A 25,304-nucleotide genomic window follows, 5' to 3' on the forward strand; every position below is an offset into this window, starting at 1 on the left:
ATGAAATGAAAATTGCGTCTTTTCCTCCTTTCTATAGTAAGATACAGCACTACTTTAATTTACTGAAAGCTTTTATTTAATCATAAATACCATCAGCCTAACTTGCTTTTGTGGGATGGTTGTATTTTTATTTATTTATTTATAAGGTTTTATTTGTTTAATTTAGAGAGAGAGAGAGAGAGAGTGTGAGCACAAGCTGGTGGGGGCTGGGCAAGGGAGAGGGAGAATCTCAAGTAGACTCCACACTGGGCACCAAGCCCGACGGGGCTCAATCTCACAACCCTGAGATCACGACTTGAGCCGAAATCAAGAGTCAGATGCTTAACTGACTGAGCCACCCAGGTGCCCCTGGTTGTATTTTTAAATGTGATTTTTCCTTTTTTCCTTTTAAACTTAACTTTCACTTATTCACAAATTTTTCAAAACCATAATGGTTTTCTTTAGCACAAGTAGCACTGAGCTACTTTAGTGCTGGGTTTAATTTTCTCTGGACTCAGGCAGGATCTTTTGCTCAGCCTCAGATGTCCAGTGCCAGTTAAACTTGACAGAACGCAGGTGCCATCCAGTCTAGCACGCCCACATATAACAGATAAGTGAACCTGCTACAATCCCCTTCTTTCCTTTAGTTGCTTCCTCCTGGCCTCCAAAGGTGCCCTTCTCCAGAACCCCTCAACTCTGGGACCCCATCTAGCCCAGGATCTATTTTCCATCTGCTTTTAACAACCAAATGTTCCCCAGAAAAGGTCTATTTTTGTCCTTTTTGTTTCCTCACCTCCTTTGGCCAACAAATCTGCTCTCTCCAGCGGCTCCCTGGTCCCCAAGTCCGCTGGTCTCTTCTTGCTTATTCTCCTGGACTGCTCTGGGCCTTTGACCTTGTGGGTCTCCCCACCTAAAGACCACCCTGGTTCTGTCACCTGCTTCTAGCCTCTTTTCTCTATTTCTGCCGTGGCAGCTGCCCAAGCTCATTCCTCCACGCTGTTCGTCCCACTGCACACTCTCTCCTACAGCGATCTAACTATCCCTGGTCTTGTCCTCACTCAGAATGGCTCAGGTGTCTCTCTGGCCCAGACCTCGACTGAGCCTCAGACCCGCCTTTTCTCCTACCTGGTGGGCAGTTTCACCTACATATTTATACCAACGTGTCCAAACCCTACTCTTCTCACCTTCCGCCCAGAGGTGCCTCCTCCCTGCCTTTCTCTTACTGTTATTACTTTGCTCATCAGTTCTGGTAAGTCAAGTTGGAAATCAGTGTTTTTTCTTTTCTTTAAACTGCCTCTTATTTCTGAACTTTGCAACCTAACAGCGTACTGCAACAGCCCTAGACTGGGAGGCAGACCAGGGTCCTGGTCCCAGCTCTGCTCTGGCTTTCTGGATGGCTTTGGGTAAGTCAGTGGAACTTTTTGAACACGTTGTCTCTCATGTAACAAGATTGGAGACCACTTATTGAAACCTTACTACAGGCTAAGTACCGTGATCAGTGTTTTCTATACATCATCTCACGAACCTATATAATTTTCCCATTTCGGGGAAAAGGAAAATAACGTTCAGGAAGACTAACGTATTCATGATCAAGAACCAGTTAGTGGGAGGACCTGTGCTCAAACCAGCTCTGTAATTCCAACTCCATAATCCATTTTTTCCATTACACCGTAGGGCGCGCTCTCCCCACGCCCAAGGCAGCCGTCTTCCCCCTCCCACTCCCCTTAGGAGAATGGAGGCTCACGGGGGAAGCAGGAAGGCCGCGACCATCAGTGGCTCGCCTACCCGGCCAGGAAACGAGCCCAGCTGAAGCGAACCAAGCTAGATTTCCTCGTCCCGCCGCACCGCCCGCCTTGCGGGAGGCCCCGCCCCCTGCCTCGATTGGCTGGCGGGAGCGAGTTGGGGTCCGCGGATTGGCTGCGCGGCCGCCGGCTAACGCGGCGGAGCTGACGTGGCCAGGGCGGCGTGTAGTCCCTACTGGGCTGCGGACCGGACTCGAGAAAGGCGGTGGGGCGCCGGGACGCGAGCCGCCGCGATGCCGCTGGAGCTGGAGCTGTGTCCCGGGCGCTGGGTGGGCGGGCAGCACCCGTGCTTCATCATTGCCGAGATCGGCCAGAACCACCAGGGCGACCTAGAAGTGGCCAAGCGCATGATCCGCACGGCCAAGGTGAGGGCAGAGCCCGGGAGGAGAAGGAGGCCGGCCGGGGCCGGGGGGCGGGGCCCGGGCCGGGAGGCGGGGCCCGGGCCGGGAGGCGGGGCCCGGGCCGGGAGGCGGGGCCCGGGCCGGGAGGCGGGGCCCGGGCCGGGAGGCGGGGCCGCGGGAGAGCCTGCGGCGGGGAGCCGGGACCACCTTCCTCTGCCTCTCGGTAGCCCGCGTGCGGCCTGGCGTCCAGCTCGCCTGTACCATTTCTGTCTCTGGACTCCTCCTCATCCCTCCCCACCTTCCTCACTTGTCTGCGTTCCTGCAGGTGCCGCCTAACCCGAACTTTGCCCCCTTCTGGTGGCAGAATGATCTTCCTAAAACACAGGTTTGACCACGTCGTACCGCCTCACATCTTCAGTGGTTCCCCTCTGTCCAAGGGTAGAGTCGAAACCCTTGAACATGACCTTCAGGACCTTAATGACCCGGTTCCTTCCTGCCTATCATGTTTCATTTCTGACATCTTTCAGCGACATTGAATTACGTCCAGCAAGTTCTGGAGTTCCTGGAAGTTGCTGTGGTCTCTCACTTGCCATTCATTGTGTTTGGAAAATGAAACGGTTAAAATCCCAGGGCTCTGGGTTCAAATTCAGACGCCACCACTTAGCAAGCTGTGTGAACCTGGCCTGGTTACTCAACCTCTGTGAGCCTCAGTTTCATCATTTGAAAATTGGGTTGATGATAGTACTTATCTCAGAGTTGGACCAAATGGGATGACTTATGTAAATCTCTTAGCACAGTACTTGGAGAGGACTCAATAAATGTTAGCTATTAGCTATAGGAGGTTTATGACTATTCAGTGCTCCCTCTTGGCAAATTTTATTTCTCTTCAAACCTGTATTCATGTACAGGTCTGCTTGGATGCTTTTTCCAATCCTTCCCCACAAGGCTGGGCCCCTATCACTGCTCCCATCGAATTGCATTGTCACTGTCCAAGTTTCTTGCTCTCTTCTAGCTCACTCCATCTTTTTTTGTCCCCCTTCCCTTCAGTGAAAGCTGTTCACCTAATGTCATCGATTGTGATTAGGTATTTACCTTTCTCTTCTTTCAGGACTAACTCTGCTTAATTATGGAAGCCTACTGGATCATAAAAAATACTGCTAAAGAGTGACAGTTGTACTAAATGCTTTAAGTGCACCATCTCACTTCATTCCTACAACACAATGTGGTAGATGCTATTTGTTTCATTTTAAAGGCTCAGAGAAGTGACTTGCCGAAGGGCACACAGTAAATACTGGATTTCAGAGCTTTGCTCCTAACCAGGGAGTGCTAGCCTTTGCGTGTAACATTGTTTTCTAGGGGGGAAATTCCTGCTCTTAAGTAGGGAACAACCTGTTTGTGGAGGTACGACCTCTGAATGCTGAGGTTGTAAAAATACCCACAGATATTGAAGCCAGAGAAACAAAGTTTTGTTTTTTTTTTTCTTTCTTAATTTTGGAAGTTGGTTCTGGGGCAAGGGGAGGAGAATGAAGAGGTTGAGCCTGTGGTGCAGTGGAAGGACACTGTCCTGGTGTGAAGATACCACTTACTAGCTGAATAATCTTGGGCAGGTGACTTTTCCTCTTCAGGCTTCAGTTTCACTTATTTTATAATGTGTGTGTGTTTGTTTTTAAACTTAAAGCAGTGGAATCTTGTGAAATCCTTGTATTTTAGGATTTTTTTAGTCTTTGTTGCCAGATAAAGTCACATTGCCATGTTTAGTTACTCAGAGTAGCTCGTACAATGAAATGAATCTATTTGCAATATTAAAACTTGGATTCATTCAATTATTTTTATTTTCTTGCAAAATATAATTATATAATATATATCAACTATAAATGTATTACAATTAGAGATTTATTAATTGAATATACTTTTAACTTCCAAATTTTGAAGCAAAGGGAGCATCATACCTTTGCCCATCTTGGAGTTTTGCTGCTTGTTTTTTTTGTTTTTTGTTTTTGCCAGGAGAGAATAAAAAAAACTTGAACAAAGAAACCATCAGCATTGTAGTAAAACGGGGACAGTGATTGTGTTTTCTGACCCTGGAGTTCACCATAGAATTAAACAGATAGAGAAATCACTCAGTTTGAGGAAAGAAGAGGAAGAACCTGACCTCTTGTCTTTAGTAGTTTCTGCTACTTCACCTTTACCTTCTTCCTGTAAATGAAAGGTTTGCCCAGAACAGACGGGCTCTTTCACTCCTTGAGCTAGAGCTGAGAAGCAAAGGGAGCAGGAAGCAGTGCCCTGTGAAGGCCTCCCCCTTGGTTTGCCGGAGGCCTGGCTGTAGGCGGCATCCGGGTGGCAGTCATGGGCCAGGAGACAGGTGCTCAGCAGCCTTAGCAAAGCGATCTGTCCAGCTCTGCCCGGGACTCACTGTGCAACGGTGCTCAGGTTACTCTGGGCCTGGGGATCTTCCTCTAGACAATGAGAACGCTGTTGCCCAAGGTCACTTTCAGTTCTCATGTTCTTTTTTTGTTTTGTTTTTTAGAGATTTTATTTATTTATTTGACAGAGAGAGACACACAGCGAGAGAGGGAACATAAGCAGGGAGAGTGGGAGAGGGAGAAGCAGGCTTCCCGCTGAGCAGGGAGCCCGGTGCGGGGCTCCATCCCAGGACCCTGAGATCATGACCTGAGCTGAAGACAGATGCTTAACGACTGAGCCACCCAGGCGCCCCCACTTCTCATGTTCTTTAAACTTTCCTGACCGTGCCATCTTGTGGTCTTTCCGGGAGTGGGAGCAGTACCCTTAGCACAGATATTTCTGGAAGTGAGGTTTTTAGCAGCACGAATAACTCTGTCTACAGAAATGTCAGCGAGCCGGAGACTTTAGATAGAGGGTTTTCCTCCATCTTTCTATTGAGTAGTTTTTAAAAGCAATTTTGAGGGGTGCCTGGGTGGCTCAGGCGTTAATCGTCTGCCTTCGGCTCAGGTCATGATCCCAGAGTCCTGGGATCGAGCCCCGCATCGGGCTCCCTGCTCCTCGGGAAGCCTGCTTCTCCCTCTCCCACTCCCCCTGCTTGTGTTCTCTCTCTCGCTGTCTCTCTGTCAAACAAATAAATAAAATCTAAAAAAAAAATAAATAAAAGCAATTTTGAGAGATCGGGGGCTGAGTGGCAATCGTATTATAGCTCTTATAGCTGGACAATCCAGCTTTTATGTTATAGCTTCTGTTCAGTAAGGCCTGGGCCTTTCTGAGTCTTGTTTGTGTACTTTTTGCCCCAGAACCTCTTGTTCAAACGAGATGCCATACTGAAAAGCACAAGTACAGAAGAGCTAAAGCAGAGTTGTCTGTTTCCTGCCCCACGAGGGGCTCCTCAGAACAGGTACAGGTCCTGGAGCGAGCCCAGAGCAGCTGTTGATGGAGATGGAGATGCTGAGTCTGAGAGCTGGAGTGACTTATCCAGGAGTGAGAGTCAGATCCTGACTTCCCCTCAATTCTGGACCAGTGCTCATTTTGTTATCCTCTGCTCAGTTACCCAACTTAAAATCTTCTTTAGATGTTTAATTATTTTTAATATAAAACAAAGTGAAAAAAAGGGCCATTTTTTTTTCTTTTTGCATTTTAAGGGGGAAAAAGAGGGGGAAGCCCCATCTCCAGCCTTCTCTTCCTTTGAGACTTTCTTGCTTCTCCTTTTCCTCTTTGCCTCTGTCAGTCAGCCTTATTTTTAAAGATACTGATGTCAGAGCAGTTGTCCCAGCATTTCCCTTTTCTCTGAGAATCCCCGACAGGTCAGTGAAAGGAGCCCTGTTGTGTGTTGCAGGAATGTGGGGCTGATTGTGCCAAGTTCCAGAAGAGTGAGCTGGAGTACAAGTTTAATCGGAAAGCCTTGGAGAGGCCCTATACGTCCAAGCATTCCTGGGGGAAGACGTACGGGGAGCACAAGCGCCACCTGGAGTTCAGCCATGCCCAGTACAGGGAGCTGCAGAGCTACGCCCAGGAGGTTGGCATCTTCTTCACGGCCTCCGGCATGGATGAGGTGAGTCCTCATGGGAGCTGCTCTGCTTTAAATGCACCATCTCACTCCATTCCTACAACACAATGTGGTAGATGCAATTGGTTTCATTTTAAAGGCTAGGGGATAGCAGGCGGCCCGGTGGCATTTGGCCTAGAGTCAGCTCCAGCCATTGCTTACCTGAGACTTTTATTGTGCTTTCTAGAGCTAGAGTTCCCAATCACATTAACTGGATCAATGCCCAACTAAATAGAAGGCCAGGAGGAGCAGAGGCCCAGTGAGATTTTGTGAGAGGAGTACCAGAAGTTTCCAGACAAGCTGTCTTTGGGAGTATGGGGCAGCCACACTGACATCCCCGAGTCCCCTCAAGCTTGTGGGAGACCCCTATCGGACCAGTTTTCTCCCAGCGGAAAGTGGCCTGGACTAGGGATCAGGAAACCTCCCTTCTAATAGGGATCCACCTCTTGCTGAGTGGCCTTGGTGGATTTGGGTGGGGGGCGTTGGTAGTCATCCTGAGCGGCTCACAGAATGTCATGCTAACGTCCTGGAAGGGTCCAGTCCTGCTCTGTGACCTGCCTCTTTGAGATTCCTTCATGTACTCTTTTTCAAATGTAAAAATTACAATTGTAAAAATAATAAATATCATTGAAAGTTTAGAAACAGGAAAAACTAACCCATAATCCCTATATGGTGGTTCTTTTTATAGATTTCCTCCTGAAGTCTTTTATGTGCATGTTTTATTGCCTGGTTGCTACATTTGTGAATATTTAGTTTTGTGCATGCTTTTCCCATTTAACATTATGCCGTAAGCTTTTACCCACATCTGGGGTTTTTTTCCCACCTTTACTGAGATATAATTGACATATAAGTCCCCACAACTTTAGTTCCTTTCTTTTTTAAACTTTTATTATTATCTTTTTTTAATTTTTTATTATTTATTTATTTATTTATTTTTAAAGATTTTATTTATTTGATAGAGACACAGCGAGAGAGGGAACACAAGCAGGGGGAGCGGGAGAGGGAGAAGCAGGCTCCTGTTGAGTGGGCAGCCCGATGCGGGGCTCGATCCCAGGACCCTGGGATCATGACCTGAGCTGAAGGCAGACGCTTAACGCCTGAGCCACCCAGGCGCCCCTCTTTTTTTTTTTTTTTTTTTTAAGATTTATTTATTTGAGAGAGAGAGCATGAGCAGAGGGGAGAGGAAGAAGCAGACTCTCCGCTGAGCAGGGAGCCCGACGTAGGAGTTGATCCCAGGACCCCGGGATCGTGACCTGAGCTGAAGGCAGACGCTTAACCGCTGAGCCACCCAGGTGCCCCTATTATTATCTTTTCAGAGAGACCACCTGCATGCATGCGCACAGGCTTGAGTGAGCTGGGGGGAGGGGGGAGAGGAGCAGAGAGAGAGAAGAGAGAGAATTCTAAGTAGGCTCCACGCTCAGCTCAGTGCAAAGCCCAATGTGGGGCTCGATCTCACGACCCTGAGATCACAACCTGAGCTGAAAGCAAGAGTCGATCACCCAACTGACTGAGCCACCCAGATGCCCTATGCTTAAAGTTTTTAATAGCAATGTAATTCTTCTTTTTTTTAATATTATTTGAGAGAGAGAACGTGCATGAGGTTGGGGGCAGAGGGAGAGAGAAACTTAAGCAGACTCTGTGTTGAGCTCAGAACCTGACGTGGGGCTCAGTCTCACTACCCGAGATCACGACCTGAGCCGAAACCAAGAGTCAGATGCTTAACCGACTGTGCTACCCAGGTGCCCCAGCAATGAAATCCTTCTTTTGAGGATTTACAATGTACCTAACCATTTCTCTACTTTTGAGCACGCAGGTTCCCTTCAGTTTTTTGTACTTATAAATAGTGCTGAGATGAACATCATTTTTCTGTGTTTTGTGTTGTTCCTTAGGATAGCTTTGCAGAAATAGATCATTAGATGAAACCTACAAGCATTTTTATGGCCCTTGAAACATTTGGAATGCTTTTGGTCATTTAGAATATTTGAAGCGATTCCAGTTCATTCTGTAGGCCTCCCTGACCGTTTGTGTCCCTATTCCAATCCCAAAATATGTCTGTAAATTGAGTTGAAAAGAAACATAAGTCTAGTCTAGGCTGTTGGTAGTTTTAACAGGGGCGGGGAGGCAGAGAATCTAGGCATCTTTGGGAGACAAGTCCAGGCCTCAGTTCTGTAGGACAGATTCATCCCTTAATTCACAGCTTTCATAAGCATGACAGTCATCAGATCCAGTTGTGCATTTGATGATCATAAATTCCTACTTTTGAATTATATGTTATTGCTTACAGAGCATCTTCACTTACAGTAAATATATTTTATCCCTCCTCTGCCCCACTCTGCAGATGAAGAAATGGAGGCTCAGAGGGACCGGGAAGTTTGTACAAAGTCACATAGCTAGGAAATGGGTCTCGAAGGTGCAGTGTGCTTTCTCCGGTCCTACAACTCTTCCTGGGCATCAGTCCAGGTGTGTGTGGCTTCGTGGAGCTCAGAGAGCCTTTGGGCTTCCCCCTTGCTCTTTCCCACCTTGATGTTGGTGGCTGGAGAGCTTCTGGACCCAAGAGCTGCTCTGGGGACTAGGAGACAGATTTTTTGAGGAAAGTGTTCCTAAAGAGGTTGCTGGGCTTTTTTTCTGATCCCAGCTTAGAGAACACTTCCTCAGGGAATTCTTCTTGTTCCCCAGCTTGGTTCAGGCCCCTTCTGTTAAGTTCTCCTGGTGCTCGTTACTTGTATAATTGTGTGTTAACTATCTCATCTCCCTCCCAGACTGCTAGCCCCATGGCATCCCCGGCATCCCCAGTGTCTGACCAGGGGTCGGTGGTTGGGAGACATTTGTTGAAGGAGTAAATGAAGGAGCCAAACAAAAGAGAGGGTTAGTGGTTTTTACTGGATTCTTAAAGGATCTATAATCAAAAAAGTTTAAGAGGAAAGAGCATGTACTTTAGGATCTGAAAGACTTGGGTGTTGTTTTTGGTTCTACCATTAACTAACATTTCTTGAGTATTTATGATGTACCAAGTCCTATGCTAGGTGTTTTAAACATATCAACTCATTTACTCTTCTTAACCTCTTCAAATAGCACAGTTATCCCCATTTCACAGGGAGGATGTCAGTAGTCACTAATCAGCTAACCCCACCCTCCTGACCACACTCTTCTTTCATCTCCCTGGGGCTGTTTCCTCTTAGGGAAAGGGCAAGGCATTGATTAAAATACCTAACTTGCAGGCTTGTCTTCTGGAGCAGGTGAGACCATATATGTAAAGTACATGTCTCAAGATAGGACCCTGTCTGTGTGTTCACTGTGAACCCAGATCCTGGCACTTAGTACATCCTGATCTTAGTACATCCTGAGTCAGTGCCTCGGTGGAAGGAAGATCACACCTAGAAAGTGACATTTGTTTTCATTATGTACTTGTTTCATGTACTGTGAGTTCACAGCATTTTGGGATTGCTCTTTGGCAATCCTCTAGAACTCAAGCACTGAGAGACAGCCAAGCCCTTGTCCTCAAGAGGGCAGGTTTGGGTTTGGGAAACTACTAATCCTTCTTGTGCCAAATAAATGTGAAACTTTGGTCTGATTGGCTTAGTAATGAGTCAGTAACGAGACAGGGCCCACAAAGCTCTGGAGAGAATTTGCAAAGATTATGCCAGTATTCTGGATCTCTAGTGTTGTCTTTGGAATAGGCATACAGCCTTTCCCAGAATAACAGATTTGAGAAGTACACTCATTGGAGGACTAAGTCCTGACCTGTTTGTTAAAAATAATTAGTCTCAGGGCGCCTGGGTGGCTCAGTCAGTTAAGCATCTGACTCTTGATTTTGGCTCAGGTCATGAGAGCTGAGGGTTGTGAGATAGAGTCCTGCATTGAGCTTCACACTCAGTGGGGAGTCCGCTTGAGATTCTCTCCCTCTCCCCAGCTTGCGTGTGCATGTGCTCTCTCTCTTTGAGAGAGAGAAAGAGAGCACACGGTCTCTTTCTTTGAGAGAGAGAAAGAGAGAGCAGACTTTGAGCGAGAGAGAACACGAGTGGAGCAGAGGCAGAGGGAGAAGCAGGCTCCCCACTGATAGGGAGCCCAATGCAGGGCTCAGTCCCAGGACCCTGGGATCATGACCTGAGCCAAAGGCAGATGCTTAACCAACTGAGCCACCCAGGCACCCCAATAAATAAATCCTTAAAAAAATAAAAAAATAAAAATAATTAGCCTTAGTGGTGGAATTACTTCCCCATCCTCCACCATATAGTTGCTTCCCCAGGACAGTTTTCCTAAAACCTGACCAAAGAAAGGGGAAGTGGAAGAAAGATCACATGGGAATTCCACTGCAGTGACACCTGAAAGGAACAATAACAGATGAGAGTAATGGGAAGGGTATGACAGTGGTTCTCAAAGTGTGGTCCAGGAACCCCTGGGGGGATGGGGAGACCTTTCAGAAGGTCCACCAGCTCCAAACTATTTTCATAGCGATACTCAAATGGGATTTGCCTTCTTCACTGTCATTCTGTCCCAGGTGGATGGTGGAGTTTTCCAGAGGCTGTGTGGTGTGATGACATCATTCCCCTGGCAGTGGCTAAGGAAAGGTGTGCTGCGTGCTCTTTTACTTTAGTAACAACTCCTATCACGGACCACACAATTCACCAGTTACAGTTTACAATTCAGTTGTTTTTAGTACCTTCAGAGTGTGGTGGCCGTCACCGCAGTCGACTCCAGCACATTTTTATCATGTACCCATTCCTAGTCATTTTTCAGTCCCCTCCGTTCCCCCCAGCCCGAGGCAGCCTCTCATCTGCTTCCTGTCTCTGTACATTTGCCTTTTCTAGACATTGCGTATAAACAGAATGAGACAGCACGCGGTCCTGTGTGTCTGGCCTCTCACGTAGTGACGTGTTCGAGGCCCGTCCGTGTTGTGCACGTGCCTCGCTCCTCGTTCTTGCTGAGTACCAGTCACTAGTATGGATGTACTACATCTTATTTACCCGCTTATCAGTTGATGGACATTTGGATTGTTTCCACTTTTTGGCTAGCAGGAATAATGCTTCCATGAACATTCAGGTGCAGGTTTTGTACCGACATGTTTTTAATCTCTTGGGGCTACGTGGTAACTCTGTGTTTAACTTTTGAGCACTCGCCAGACCGTTCTCCATAGTGGCTACACCAGTTCATAATCCTCCCAGCAGTGTAGGGGCTTCCGGATTTCTCCACATCCTCACCTTTGTTAAGATCTGACTTTCTGATTCTAGGTGTCCTAGCAAGTGTGAAATGGCATGTCATTGTGGTTTTGATTCATATTTCCCTGATGTTGAGCATCTTTGCATGTGCTTGTTGCTATTTGTATAGCTTCTTTGGAAGAATGCCTGTCAGATCCTTTGCCAATTTTTCATTGGGTTATTTGTCTTTATATATTCCAGATATGAGTCCCTAGTCAGATACATGATTTGCAGAAATGGTTCCCATTCTCTGGGTTGTCTTTTCACGTTTTGATGGTATTCTTGGAAGCACAAACATCTTTAGTTTTAATGACATCCAATTCATGTTTTTTCTTTTGTGCTTGTCTGTTCTAAAATTTCTCAGTTTTAGGGGCTCCTGAGTGGCACAATCAATTAAGTGTCCGACTTGGTTTTGGCTCCAGTCATGACCTCAGGGTTGTGAGATCGAGCCCCGCGTCAGGCTCCTTGCTCAGCACAGAGTCTGCTTGAGATTCTCCCTCCCTCTCCCTCTGCCCTCCCACTCATGCTTTCTCTCTCAAATAAATAAATAAAATCTTTAAAAAAATTTGTTTTTTTTTAATTTTTTAAGACTTTTTATTTATTTATTTATTTATTTATTTGACAGAGACAGCGAGAGAGGGAATACAAGCAGGGGGAGTGGGAGAGGGAGAAACAGGCTTCCCGCCGAGCGGGAAGCCCGATGCGGGGCTCGATCCCAGGACCCCGGGATCATGGCCTGAGCCGAAGGCAGACACTGAACGACGGAGCCACCCAGGCACCCAAAAAAAAATTTCTCAGTTTTAAACCACAATGCGGTATCGCTCCAGAGCTATCACTCTGGCGAAAACAAAAAGTGACGATAACACCAAATGGTAGCAAGGATGTGGAGAAAATGGATCATTCATACACTGCTGGTGGGAATGTAGAAAGGTATAATCACTCTGCAGAATAATACGGCACCCTCCTTTTTCTAAACCCAACCTTATTTTAATACAGCTCACATGCAGTATCATATCACATTTCACTCACTCAGAGTATACTGGTAGTTTCTTATAAACTGGACACACACAGAAATTTTGCATCTGTGGGGATGGCTGTTAACTTATTATGGTAATCATTTCACAGTGTATATATCAAATCATGTTGTACACCCAAAACTAATACACTGTTAGGTGTCAATTATAGCTCAATAAAAAATAACCATTTGTATACCTAAAAAAACACCACAGACTAGACATGTGCTCAGCATGTAGCCCGCCAGGTGTCATTTGGTAATTTATCTCAAAAGAAATGAAAACTTAAAATTCACACAAAACCCTGTACATGCAGGTCCATGACAACTTTATTTGTAATAGCCCCCAAACTAGAACAACCCAGAGAGTTCTCTAGCAGGTGAACGCTTCCAGCCATGAAAAGGAGTGAACTGCTGATACGTGCTGCAGCTTGGAGGGCTCTCCAGGGTATTGTGTTGAGTGAAAAAGCCAGCCTCGGAAGGTTGCGTTCTATACCGTTGAGTTTATATAGCAGTCTTGAAATGACAAAATTACAGAGTTGGAGAACAGATGAATGGTTGTCAGTGGTTAGGGAGGGTAAGGGAGACGAGTGGATGTGGCTGTAAATCTTTAAAAAAAACAAAACAAAACCTTGCAGAGAGGCACCTGCAACGGGGCTGAAATGAGCGGAGTTCCTTTGGTCTAAATGGAGAGTTCTATGGAGAAAGCAAATGGAGGCCATGACCATCGAGGTGGCCCCTGTGGGACGTGCTGCCCTCACACACAAGTGTCCTGCCCTAGCAGAGCTGCCCTTTGGGGTGCCCTCTTTCCTCCTCTCTTCTTTCTTTTGCCAGCCCTGCTAGCAGAGTGATGGCACGATTTTGTATTGTGACTTTGGTAGTCGCCGGTCTGTGCATCTGGTCAGACTGCATGGAATTAGATGCGCTCCCACACAAAGGAATACATGTAGAAACGGTGGTACCTGAATCGGGTCATAGACTGTCAGCGTCCCTTTCCCAGTTGTGATTTTGTACTCTAGTTTTGCAGAGTGTCACCATAGGGGGGAACTGGCTGAAGGGTACAGAGGATCTCTCTGTATTCTTTCTTTTTTTTTTTTAAGAATTTATTTATTTATTTATTTATTAGAGAGCGAGTGAGAAACAGCATGAGAGGGGAGAGGGTCAGAGGGAGAAGCAGGCTCCCCGCTGAGCAGGGAGCCCGATGCGGACTCGATCCCAGGACTCCGGGATCATGACCTGAGCTGAAGGCAGTCGCTCAACCAACTGAGCCACCCAGGCGCCCCTCTCTGTATTATTTCTGACAGCTTCATGTCAAGCTATAATTATCTCAAAATAAAAACTTTAAAGTTAAAAAACCCACAAATCCCTTAGTTTTAATTTTAATTCTGTAAATATGAGTAGATAGAACCTACATAAACAAAAACCCTGTAGAGTCCACAGTCATTTTTAAGAGTGTTAACACCCAAACCTTGGGGGCCCCATGCTGAATGGTGCACATCCAGGCTGTATGGTTTCACAGTTAAGCTCGAGGACTCTGGGGTCAGATTCTGAGTCCACGTGGAGGTCGTTCCACCTCTTTGTGCTTCTGTTTGTTCACCTGCAGAGCAGGTCTACGGCCATACCACCCTGAACGCGCCCGATCTCGTCTGATCTCGGAAGCTAAGCAGGGTCGGGCCTGGTTGGTACTTGGATGGGGGACACCTGCAGAGCAGGGTTAGTACCTGAACCCATCTTGCAAGGTTGTTGTGAGGATTATCCGTGATTACTGACATAAAGCATAGCACACAGCTGTCGCTGAGCAAACGTTTGCTACAGTTAAGGAGGGCAACCTGGCCCGAGCGTCAGGACATCTGGCTTCTTGCCCTGACTCTGCTCTGAGTTGATCTCGGTGTGAACTTGGTGAGTCCCTTTCCTCCCTGGGCCTCCGTTTCCTTTTGTGTGTGAACAAGCTGCCGTCCAGAGGCTTTCTCCCAGCTCCGATGCAGAGCCAGGGAAGATACGACTAAGGCCACTTGCACCCGGAATGAGGGCTTTCCTTCTCAGCCCATGCTGCCAGGCACCTGAGCTCCCGGATGTGGCCTCTGAAGGAGAGAGGGCCCCACGCATCTGCGAGGCGTGCTTAGGAAAGGTTACTTGTTTAGGTCGTTCACTCCCAGGTGGCTTTGGGGTAGAAGCAGGAGCAGCGGGGAGATGGAGAAGAGCCTGGGTGTTAGTGCTTGGGGTCTGCCTCTCGGCCTTACCCTTTGGTGCCTTTCCCTCTGCTCCCCAGGAAGCCCTGCTGTGTGGTGTGTGTAGCATGCTCTGCGGCCACACTCTCTGAGTTCGGGTTCTGGTGCTGACCCTTTGTGGGTTCAGGCTCACCACATAACCTTTTTGAGCCCCAGGTGTCCCATCTGTAAAAACAGGGTAATAAAGATGGGCAGCCCACCTGGCTATGGGGGGAGTGGGGGGCTGGGTGTGAGGACCGTGCAGGATCTGCGTCCGCCGAGTGATAGCTGTTCTGTTACTGAGAGCCCTTTGGAGTGGTTTTGCTTCACGCTGTCTGGACAGGGCGGCGGCTCTGTCCTAGGAATGCTGTTTGTTCCCAGGTATCCTCCTAGCTGACCCGGGCATAGGCAGCCAGGGCAAAGGCATTCTTAAGAGTTAAGAGTTTACAAGAGTTAATTTGCTGGCCCGGTCCCTTTTCTGAACCAGCATGTCCGGTCTGCCCGGCGATTGGAAGTGGGTTGGTCCCTTGTTCTGTTTACCTGGCAGGTGGCTCCGAGTATTTACCCACCCTAACTTCCTTGTGGACGGTAGCCATTTATGGAGTGCTTCATTTTTCTCCACTCCATGCACTGTCCTAGGGTGTTCTTCGTATGCTGAGGAAAGGTTACAGTGTGGTGGAATTTTATCAAGGCTGAGAGAACTACTAGGGCACCTGGTCAAAACTTGCAGAGGGGCGCCTGGGTGGCTCAGTCGGTTAAACGGCTGCCTTCGGCTCGGGTCATGATCCTGGGGTCCTGGGATCGAGCCCCGCAGCGGGCTCCCTGTTCCACGGGAAGCCTGCCTCTCCCTCTCCCACTCCCCCTGCTTGTGTTCCCTCTCTCGCTGTGTCTCTGTCAAATAAATAAATAAAATCTTTAAAAAAAAAAAAAAAAAAAAAACCTTGCAGAGAGGCACCTGCAACGGGGCTGAAATGAGCGGAGTTCCTTTGGTCTAAATGGAGAGTTCTATGGAGAAAGCAAATGGAGGCCATGACCATCGAGGTGGCCCCTGTGGGACGTGCTGCCCTCACACACAAGTGTCCTGCCCTAGCAGAGCTGCCCTTTGGGGTGCCCTCTTTCCTCCTCTCTTCTTTCCTTTGCCAGCCCTGCTAGCAGGGTGCCCCCTACCCAAGCCGTGGTGTGCTCTGACTGGGCCACCCGGACTGTCCTGTCCCGTGCTTCCCCTTCCTCATTCTCTCATGCTGCGCAGCTCTCCAGCACCCTGTGTTCTCCCCGGCTCATCACTGCGGGCTTCTTTTCCCTTTTCCACAGGATCTCAAACGCTGAGGGGAGGGGAAGGGGCTTTAGAAAAATCCCAGCTCCTCTTCTTGCTTCTTTTACCCCTCAGATCAGTGGCCGGGATACGGAAAGGGGGTTTTGTGGACACACATCGTCGATCCTCATTAATTAATAATTAATTACTACCAGGGCGCCTGGGTGGCTCAGTTGGTTAAGCGACTGCCTTCGGCTCAGGTCATGATCCTGGAGTCCCGGGGTCGAGTCCCACGTCGGGCTCCCTGCTCGGCGGGAAGCCTGCTTCTCCCTCTCACCCTCCTCCGTCTCATGCTCTCTGTCTCTCATTCGCTCTCTCTCAAATAAATAAATAAAATCTTTAAAAAAATAATAATTAATTACTACCAACTACTGGTAATAAAGCCTCTACCCCACACGCTTCCCCCTAATAAACAAGGGTTCTGAGTTGAGTAAGATAAAAAACCAAAAGCTAGACAAGTGTATTCACTGGGGCCCCGGAGGAGGGAGCTCCAGCAGTGCAGCATCTCACCGAAGCGGGCTGCAGGCGGGACCGTCTGCGTGTGTAAGCCGGCGGACGCGCGGCTCCTCTCCGACAGGCTGCGAGCCTTTGTGCGGGGGCAGGCGGGAGCGAGGAGAATTGTGAGGCTGCCCGGCTGCACGGTACCCCTGCATGGAAAAGGGATGGACAGCGGGGTGGGCAGGCCTAGGGGAGGCCAGGGAGTCCGTGGAGAACGGGGGGCCACCGGCGCTGACCCGGCCTGAGGGCCCTGGGCACGGCAGTACAGCCTAGGGTCTGCCCCGTTGCTGCGGTTGGCACCCTCTGCAGAGATCAATCCAAAGCGGCAGTGTTGGGAGTGGCCGCTAGGTGGGGCTGGCTCTCCAGGGCGGACTGGCCCCTTTTCCTCACTTGAAAACTCTAGAACTCCATGCAGATTTTCCAACCCCTGTAGGTGAGCTTCTGCACAGTGTTTCTGCTGCGTTTGGCCCCTCCTTGCTCCTGCTCGCCCTGTGCCTCTCCTATTCATGCCCTTGGGATGACTTTGTCATCACGAGCCCCTTCTCTCCGGAGCTGAACATCGTAAGGAAGAGAACTTAGCCTAGGGTTTGCCCTCTTACAGTAGAAAACACTCTCCATCTGCCAGATAGAATGAGAAAAGTGGGAGAAGTCGACTTTGTTCGATAAACCCATTAGAAGGAATGTTTTCACTTCCATCTTGGGGCTGGCTTACAGTGTGAGAGACACATAAACAGGAGAGGTGAGAGAGAATGATACAGACGGGACAAGAGAGGCGAGGGAGAAATCCCGCACAGGGAAGACCACGCACGAGAACTGCGGCGAAGGCAGCTTAGCAGGCCTGGGAGTAAGGGGCACTCGGGCCACACTGGACGGTGTCTCTCGGACCCAGGGGCTGGTGAACTGCCTGTGAACGGTTCACTGGCTTGTTACCCACTGAGTGTGGCTCTCCGGCAGCTCTAGCCTTCATGATACTAGAGGATTTACAGATGAGGAAAGTGGGTCTCTGAGTGCAGCCAGTGACTGGAGTAGCTTATCCCCTGCGGGCAAGATGGAAGGACGCTCAGGCAGCAGCGGGTTGATTTAAAGAGCCTGCTGGTGGAGTGACCTTCTCACACTGTTTCTCGCCACCGCTGTGCCCTCTGGGTTTCCAGGCATGGTGACCTAGCTTCTTACAAAATAGGATTCATGGCGCAGCAGTGGTGGTATTACCCAGGGACTTAAGAGAAACACAGACCTGCAGGCCCCACCCTCACCCGGCAGAGTCAGAATTTGCATTGCATTTGAGCAAGCTCCCTGGGAGAGCCGTGTACCATATTAAAGTGGGAGAAGCAGTGATCCTGCCGATTAGGCCTTCCAAACCTACTTCTGAAACCCAGGCAGCATTTTACAATAGATTGAACTTAAGTATTTGGAAACACTGAGACCTTGATTCTTCCCACTTCTCATTGCCAACTCCATTTTTTTTTTTTTTTAAGATTTTATTTATTTGCGAGAGAGCGAATGAGAGACAGAGAGCATGAGAGGGAGGAGGGTCAGAGGGAGAAGCAGACTCCCCGCTGAGCAGGGAGCCCGATGTGGACTCGATCCCGGGACTGCAGGATCATGACCCGAGCCGAAGGCAGTTGCTTAACCAACTGAGCCACCCGGGCGCCCTCCAACTCCCAATTTTTAAAAATAGTAATAAAAGGTAGTTTTGGGGGTTTTGTAATTTGATAACAAGCTGAGAGTTTACTCTTAAAACTTGTAGCCCACTGGTTCTGTTAGCGTTTGTTGACCCCTCCCAATTTCCTGATCCTGAGTCTTAGTGAAACCCCTGTGGAGGTGAAGAATAGTGAGGGGCCCTCGACAGGTAACCATGAGCAGTGATGTCATGCCAAAAAAAAAAAGTGAACAAGGGGCGCCTGGGTGGCTCAGTTGGTTAAGCGTCTGCCTTCGGCTCAGGTCATGTTCCCAGAGTCCTGGGATGGAGTCCCACATAAGCTCCCTGCTCAGCAGGGAGTCTGCTTCTCTCTCTGCCCCTGCCCCTGCTCTCTCTCTCTCATGTGTGCCCACACTCTCTAATAAATAAAATCTTAAAAAAAAAAGTGAACGAGATTTGTTTTCCCTGTAGGCCGCATGGTTTGGGGGCTGCGAGGGTTTGGGTTTGATGGGCCTACCTACCAGCTGTGGGTCACTGTGTCAGGGTTGGGCCATAAAATGCTCCATTTTTTTCACTTGTGGCCAGGCTTGAAATGGCCTCTTTTCCTGGCTGTTTGGTTTTGAATAAAGGGTAAGGCCTTTGAGGGACATTCACTTTCTCACCACCTGGTTTTCTGGATCAAGATTAGGTCCTGGCCCTTTTGTGTTGGGGCCCTGGACTTCTTGGGAAGGAAGGTCTGGCCTGGGTTCTGATTCTTTTGCAGACCTCGGAGCCAGGACAGGCCAGCCTGCAGTGTTTGTTGGACAAATGGACAGGGGGGCTATGAATGAAAGTTTGAATCTGAATGAAATGACTGACATAACACATCTTTCCCTGCTTTCAGGTTGTGGCGAGAGTCCTTCGGGCTGGGCAAAGAGGAGGGGTTTTTCTGTTTGTTTGTGGCTCCTCGCCTGACTTAAGGACAGTGATTTTGAACAGTGGTGAAAAAGAGCTCCCTCTTGATTTTTATAGATGGCAGTTGAGTTTCTGCATGAGCTGAATGTTCCGTTTTTCAAAGTTGGATCTGGGGACACTAATAATTTTCCTTATCTGGAGAAGACAGCCAAAAAAGGTAAGTGTTTCATTTTTGCCCTAAAATGAGGGTGTCCAAATCTTCCCATTTTTACTCTAGTAGAGCCCACTAAAGGAGTCTCTTGAAGACAGACATTAGAAACCTCTTTTCAGTTAGCATTACTTCTATTTTTCCATGTGCTGACTTGAAAGAAATGAAGGATAAGTCAGTTTTTATAAGAACCCTTTAAATTAAAGATTATTTTATTATTTTTATTTCTATGAAATTGAGCCCATGGCAGTATATATAAAACTTCTTAGAGAAAGTTTTGACTTTGAGAAATAGTCTGTACGTACAGTGTAATATCCAACCTCTGCATATTACAGTTTGTAAGTGGTTTTGTAACATGAATCATCTCATTTGGCCCTCCTCACAACCCTGGGACTGAAGCAGGTTACAGGATTATGCTGCTTTATACTGAGTTCATAGATGAGGCATGCGAGACCACAGAGCCGGGAGGTGGCAGCTCTGGGCCTCACATTTACTCATGCCCTTGAGTTGGGGGCCGTGCTCACCCTAGCATTTGTGCAGCCTCTTCATCCAATGAGATGCTCATCTTTCTCCGAGGAGTGTGACATTCCTCTGCCTCCTGAATTCAGCTCACTTCGCTAAACAATAATATTGGGGGCGAGGGGAGTCTGCATTTCCTCAGAGTCGAGGGCAGGAGTCCACCAAGCTCCCCTCTTCCCCCACAGTGGCTGGTACAGTGTCTGAGAGATGCCTGTGGAGTTCATCTGAATGATGAGACCAGCAGTTGGGGTATGATGCTTGAGGGAGAGTCAGAACCCCTAAGGAGAAAGTGATGATGGTGTTGGTGTTGGGTCACTCAGGCCGCCCAATGGTGATCTCCAGCGGGATGCAGTCGATGGACACCATGAAGCAAGTCTATCAGATTGTGAAGCCCCTCAACCCCAACTTCTGCTTCCTCCAGTGCACCAGTGCATACCCGCTCGCCCCCGAGGACGTCAACCTGCGCGTCATCGCGGTGAGCAGGCCATTGTCTGATCTGGCCACAGCGAAATGGCGTTTCTTGAGCCATTTCCTGTGGGAAAGCTGGGGCCTTTCTTGTAGCCAAAATTCTAACCAATCTTGACATGCTTCATGTAATCTGAACATCCATTGACAAATTAGAACCAGCTGTGAAGTTAAGGAATCATTTACATTCTAAAGAGGGTGATTGTAAATTAATTTTTCTTAAAACCATTCTTAACTTTTCCTACTATGAGATTTAAGGTGTGAGTTCTCCTAATTGTCTGTATACGTTTTCTGTACTATGTGTATTGGCCATTAGAGGTCCCTCTTCTGTGAATTGCTGGTTCATATCGTTTCTTAGTATGTTGTCTCTTGTATGTGTGTGTGTGTGTGTGGTAAAATAGAAGATTTACCATTTTAACCATTTTTAGATGTACAGTTCAGTGGCATTAAGAACATCCACATGGCTGTGCGACCATCACCACCATCAGTCTCCAGAATGTTTCCATCCTCCCAAACTGACACTCTGTACCCATCAAACACGGACTCCCCATTCCCCTCGCTCCCGGCAGCCACCATTCTGCTTTCTGTCTCCATGAATCTGACCCCTCTAGAGGCCTCATATAAGTGGAATCCCACACTAGGTGTCCTTTGTGTCTGTCTTCTTCCACTTACACACCGTGTGCAAGGCTCCTCCACGTTGTAGCGCATGCCAGGATTTCATTCCTTGTTGAGGCTGAGTAATATTCCATCATGTGTATGTACTGCATGTTGTTTACTCTCCGTCGATAGGCATTTGGGATGCTTCTACCTTCTGGCTACTGTTGAATAAGGCTGCTAAAGTCACGGGTATACAAACAACTGTCGGGTTTTCTTCATATTGAGTTGCAGGAGACCTTGAAATGTCTGGCTTTTTCTGCTCTCTGCTATTTGCCAGCTCTGTTATTTTTTGCCTGTAGTTCTGAGCCTCCGTGAGGCTCAAAGTGGTTATAGTGACAGCCTTGAGGGAGCTTTCTCTCCCACCGGATTTTGTCTGCTCTACCTCAAGTCATTTCACAGATGGCAAAATCCAGTCCCAGAGGGAAAAGGCCTTACTTGCCTGAGATCTCACAGCAGTTTGGTGGCAAAGCTGGGACTAGAATCCTTTGTCTCTTGTTGTCTCAGGCCACTTCCATCCCTTTCTCCTGGTAGCACCTGAAGCTTAACTTAATTAGAAATATGTATATGTAATTATCCCACAAAACCATTGTAGTTATATTAGTGAAATTCTAAATATACCAGACACATAATCCTGATACTGCAATTAACCAGTTTCTTTTATATTTTCCTTTTGGTATTTTGACATTCTGGGTTTTTTTTCCCCACGATAGTGTAAGCTTTTGTATATGTTGCTACAAAGTCTTCATATTTAACTTAAAAAAAATTAGCTTTTTTTGAAAACTGACACTACCTTTTTACCCAAACTTCTGTCTCTCCCAGGTGGTAGCTTTTTCTCCATTTCTAGCTCATCTCTCAATCATGTCATTTTAAAAATTTAAACATTTCTTTTTTAAAAACTCAAATAGCTCTGAAATATAAACATTCTCTGTAATCTCATCCCACAGAGATTACTCTCATCAACAATTTGCCTTATGTGACTCCAGGTATTTTTCCTTGATTTTCTTTCTGTGGAGATGGCCCCCCTTCCTCTTCATTCTCACCCAGGGTGCCGTCCTGTCCCCTCCCGATACTGGAGCACCGTGAGGGTCGCCCGCCCACCCACCCCATCTCAGGCGCGGCCCACCCATATTCCAGCAGTTTGACCCTGCAGCCTGCATCCCCTTGTCCATTACGCGCCCTCCGGCCTGGTTTTCAGGGCCTTTGCCGATCAGCTGTCCTAATCTTTTATTAAATCCCATCTGGGTCTTTCTGCTACACTTAAGCTTTCTGGTCCCCCTCAATGACAAGGCTCGCTTGACGAACGTCTTTTGCTGCCTTCAGTGAATTATAGATCACAGATTAATTAATTATTTAGCGTTTCCACCGAAGGATCGTTTCGAGACTGGGCTGTATATATTACGGAGGACAATATTTGTGCGTACAGGCAGGCTTGCTTCCGGCGGCTCAGGCTAATTAAATGTGACGGATGCTTTTTGAATGGGGTTAGGCATTCGGTTATAGTTCTGTGGCTCCTCCCGGTGGTTTGTGCCGTGTGAGGCACTCTTAGGGTGCACTCTCGCTAACAGTGGCCGTTGCTGTGGGGCAGTCCAGTGTGCCGAGTGCTCTTCACGCATTTGGAGGAGTCCTGGACAGGCACCAGTCAGGCACCGCCAGGACGGAGCAGCTCAGAGAGCCTCGGCTTCTTGCCCGTAGTTGCGCAAACAGCGAGCGGCCAAACTGGGACGCCATCCGAGGTCTGCCTGCGTCTGCACCGTGTGCCTGAAGTGCCACAACATTTAACCGGTTTCCTTTTTTTCCTATTCTAAAGGAGTATCAGAAGGCCTTTCCTGACATCCCCGTGGGGTATTCTGGGCATGAAACTGGCATAGCGGTATCTGTGGCCGCCGTGGCTCTGGGCGCCAAGGTGCTGGAGCGTCACATAACTTTGGACAAGACCTGGAAGGGCAGTGACCACTCGGCTTCGCTGGAGCCTGCAGAGCTGGCCGAGCTGGTGCGGTCCGTGCGCCTTGTGGAAAGGGCCATGGGCTCCCCGACCAAGCGGCTGCTGCCCTGTGAGATTGCCTGCAACGAGAAGGTGGGTTCTGTACCACCTGCCGGAGGCCAGGCTGAGCCTCGGGGTCTGGGCTTGGGTTAGCAGCGGGAGAAGCATGTCACTTAAGGGAGCGTCAGCAGTTTCTGCGGCCTCCTAGGACCCTGTTGCAGTTTCCCACTTAGCCTCTCAAGCCTTTGGCTCCAGTGCTCTAGACTCCAGGGGCTGTCAGGGGGCGGGGGGAGCCTCGTGAGACACTTGGGTGGTGAAGTCCTACTCCCTTGGGGTAGGTAAGCCTTGAGAAACAGTTAGGCAGAGGGGTTCCGTGAGGCGGTGGGAGAAGGGCCTGTGATACGTCGAGGCATCTGGAAGCAGAGGAGGCCCCGGATGGGCGGGGCACTGGGTTGCCTCTGCAGTTGGAGGGGGATGACGCCAGCCTTCCCCCGGGAGCGGTGGGAGCTGTGCAGCGTTGACCTTCAGACAGACGGGATGGGGAGGCCAAGGAACACTTCCTGCCTTGCTGACCATCTGGACTTCTTGGAAGCTGTGGCCTAGACCTGCCTCGGCCTCTGGTCACAGAGCCAGGCGCCCTGGGGCTGCCGGGAGTGCAGGTACTCCTGATGTGCTGCGACTGTCTCGGTGGAGGAGAGCCCGACACTAGGCCACGGGTGGAGTGTTGTCATCTTTTATTCTAGTAGGGCCTGATTGCTTCCCTCAAATTAAAGACGCCTACGTACCAGGAAATGGAAATCATAGTAAAAAGAAACAAACTGCCTTGCCGAGGAAAAGGGGAGGGAATTGCACCAGAAGAGCAGAAGGAGAGTTGAGCCCTTAATTTGGTTTTGAGGCTCGCGGCTCCCTGGGCAAACAGTAACTACAGCAGGATGATGCGTCATCTGATAACATCCACTGGCAGAGCTTTGGTCCTGGCACGAAATTTTAGAATTGATTCCTTGGCCCTTACGTGGAGGATGTCGAGTGAAATGGATTTGTTCAGCAGCATTTATGGACAAGACCTAGAAAGGCTGTCATACTTCCGGTACCCTTTATTCCCCTCCCCTGCCTGTCCTGTCTCCCCCTTTGTAGGTGACCCCCTTTCCCATCCTCTGAGTAGCAGTATACTCAGTCTTGTGAGTCCTCCATATTCTTACTTTACCGAGCAGGGTGGCCGTGGGCCAGGACTCAGGATCCCGGTTCATGGCAACTTAGACCAAGTTATCTGCCTTCTGTGGACCTCAGTTTCCCGTGTTTAAAATGAGATACTGAGCTGGATGATGACAAAAGTAATTTTCATTTACTGGGAGCACTCTGTGTTCCAGGCAGACTGCATACATTATTATCGCTAATCCTTACAGTTGTCTCACAAGCTGGAGGTACTGTTATTTCCCATTTTACAGAGAAACTCCACCAGGCTTGTACCCACCTAACGGGGATTTGGACCTGGCTCTGTTTGGCCGTATAACCTGTCCCCTTCCTGTGCCATTTATCCGGAGGCCCCTCATTTGAGCCTCTGCGTTCACCCCCATTGGCCAAGGCCCTGTGTGTGAGATACTGTTCTAGGCACTGAGGGGAGAACAGAATCCCTGCTCCCAGGGTACCTGTGAAGACTGGTCAGGGACCTTGGGTATAAAACAACATGAACCAGTTAACTTCTATGAAGCTGGCACTGAATCTTAATTTTATCCACAGCTGGGCAAGTCCGTGGTGGCCAAAGTGAAAATTCCGGAAGGCACTGTTTTAACATTGGACATGCTCACGGTGAAGGTGGGTGAGCCCAAAGGCTACCCTCCTGAAGACATCTTTAGTCTGGTGGGCAAGAAGGTCCTGGTCACTGTCGAAGAAGATGACACCATCATGGAAGAATCGGTAGAAAATCATGGCAAAAAAATCAAGTCTTAAAATAAAGTGCCATTCTCTGAATTGCCTTGCTGGTACTTTTGGGTGAGGTGGGACAGGAGTGGTGGTCTCTAGAAACCTGGCTTTCATCTGCTGCTCCTCCCGAGATACACATTTTTGGGCCAGGCACTGGCAAGCCCATAGGAGGGATACAAAGAGCAAACATGTCAGTCTCTGCTTCGGGCTGGCTGGCCCAGAAGGGGTGTTCAGTTGCTGTGTGGCTACACGGGTGTGTATGTTTGTGTGTGTGTGTGTGAGAGAGAGAGAGAGAGCTGGCTGTACAAGGGCCTCTTCTTTAAGCCTTCATTCATCCTGCCTGTAAAGCCAATCCACATGACCTGAAATGTCCCTTCCCTCTAGACCTCCTGTCTCTTCTCCATTGTCCTTTTTCCTTCCCCGCCCGGGGACTCTGTATCCAGGGAGCTGCATAGTGGTCACTGGGCATCAGAGAAGGGATTGGCCAGGCAGCCTGCAGGCTGAGAGACGCTGAAAGCCTGCACAGCTCTATGAGTGAAGAGAGAGAAAGGACATTCATTCCTCCTTTCCACAAGGTGGAAAATATGCTGTGTGCCAGGCCCTACTTTAGGTACTGGGAGACAGCAGTGAACGGCCCACGTTTCCTCTTCACGGAACTTCCAC

At 48.6% G+C, this 25,304-nt stretch overlaps 1 protein-coding gene across 1 annotated transcript; it reads left to right on the plus strand.

Annotated features, from left to right (window-relative positions):
• The first annotated feature begins 1,872 nt into the window (after positions 1-1,872).
• Positions 1,873-24,689, plus strand: NANS (N-acetylneuraminate synthase). The gene is made up of 6 exons (XM_045882764.1): positions 1,873-2,146; positions 5,925-6,140; positions 19,009-19,108; positions 19,939-20,093; positions 22,548-22,814; positions 24,459-24,689. Exons 1-6 carry the CDS (start codon positions 2,015-2,017, stop codon positions 24,666-24,668), a joined length of 1,080 nt encoding a protein of 359 aa, XP_045738720.1. The 5' UTR covers positions 1,873-2,014; the 3' UTR covers positions 24,669-24,689.
• The last annotated feature ends 615 nt before the right edge of the window (positions 24,690-25,304 follow it).

The sequence above is a fragment of the Mirounga angustirostris genome, unplaced genomic scaffold, assembly GCF_029215605.1.
Source record: "Mirounga angustirostris isolate CCGP_5_RB_7025 unplaced genomic scaffold, mMirAng1.0.hap1 SCAF_15, whole genome shotgun sequence".
Taxonomy (NCBI): Eukaryota; Metazoa; Chordata; class Mammalia; order Carnivora; family Phocidae; genus Mirounga; species Mirounga angustirostris.

Bases quoted from the DNA above. Each gene is read 5' to 3' on its own strand.
- NANS (XM_045882764.1), top strand. From the start codon at position 2,015: ATGCCGCTGGAGCTGGAGCTGTGTCCCGGGCGCTGGGTGGGCGGGCAG. The intron at 2,147-5,924 runs GTGAGGGCAGAG...TGTGTGTTGCAG, and splicing joins GCATGATCCGCACGGCCAAG to GAATGTGGGGCTGATTGTGC. The intron at 19,109-19,938 runs GTAAGTGTTTCA...TGGGTCACTCAG, and splicing joins GGAGAAGACAGCCAAAAAAG to GCCGCCCAATGGTGATCTCC.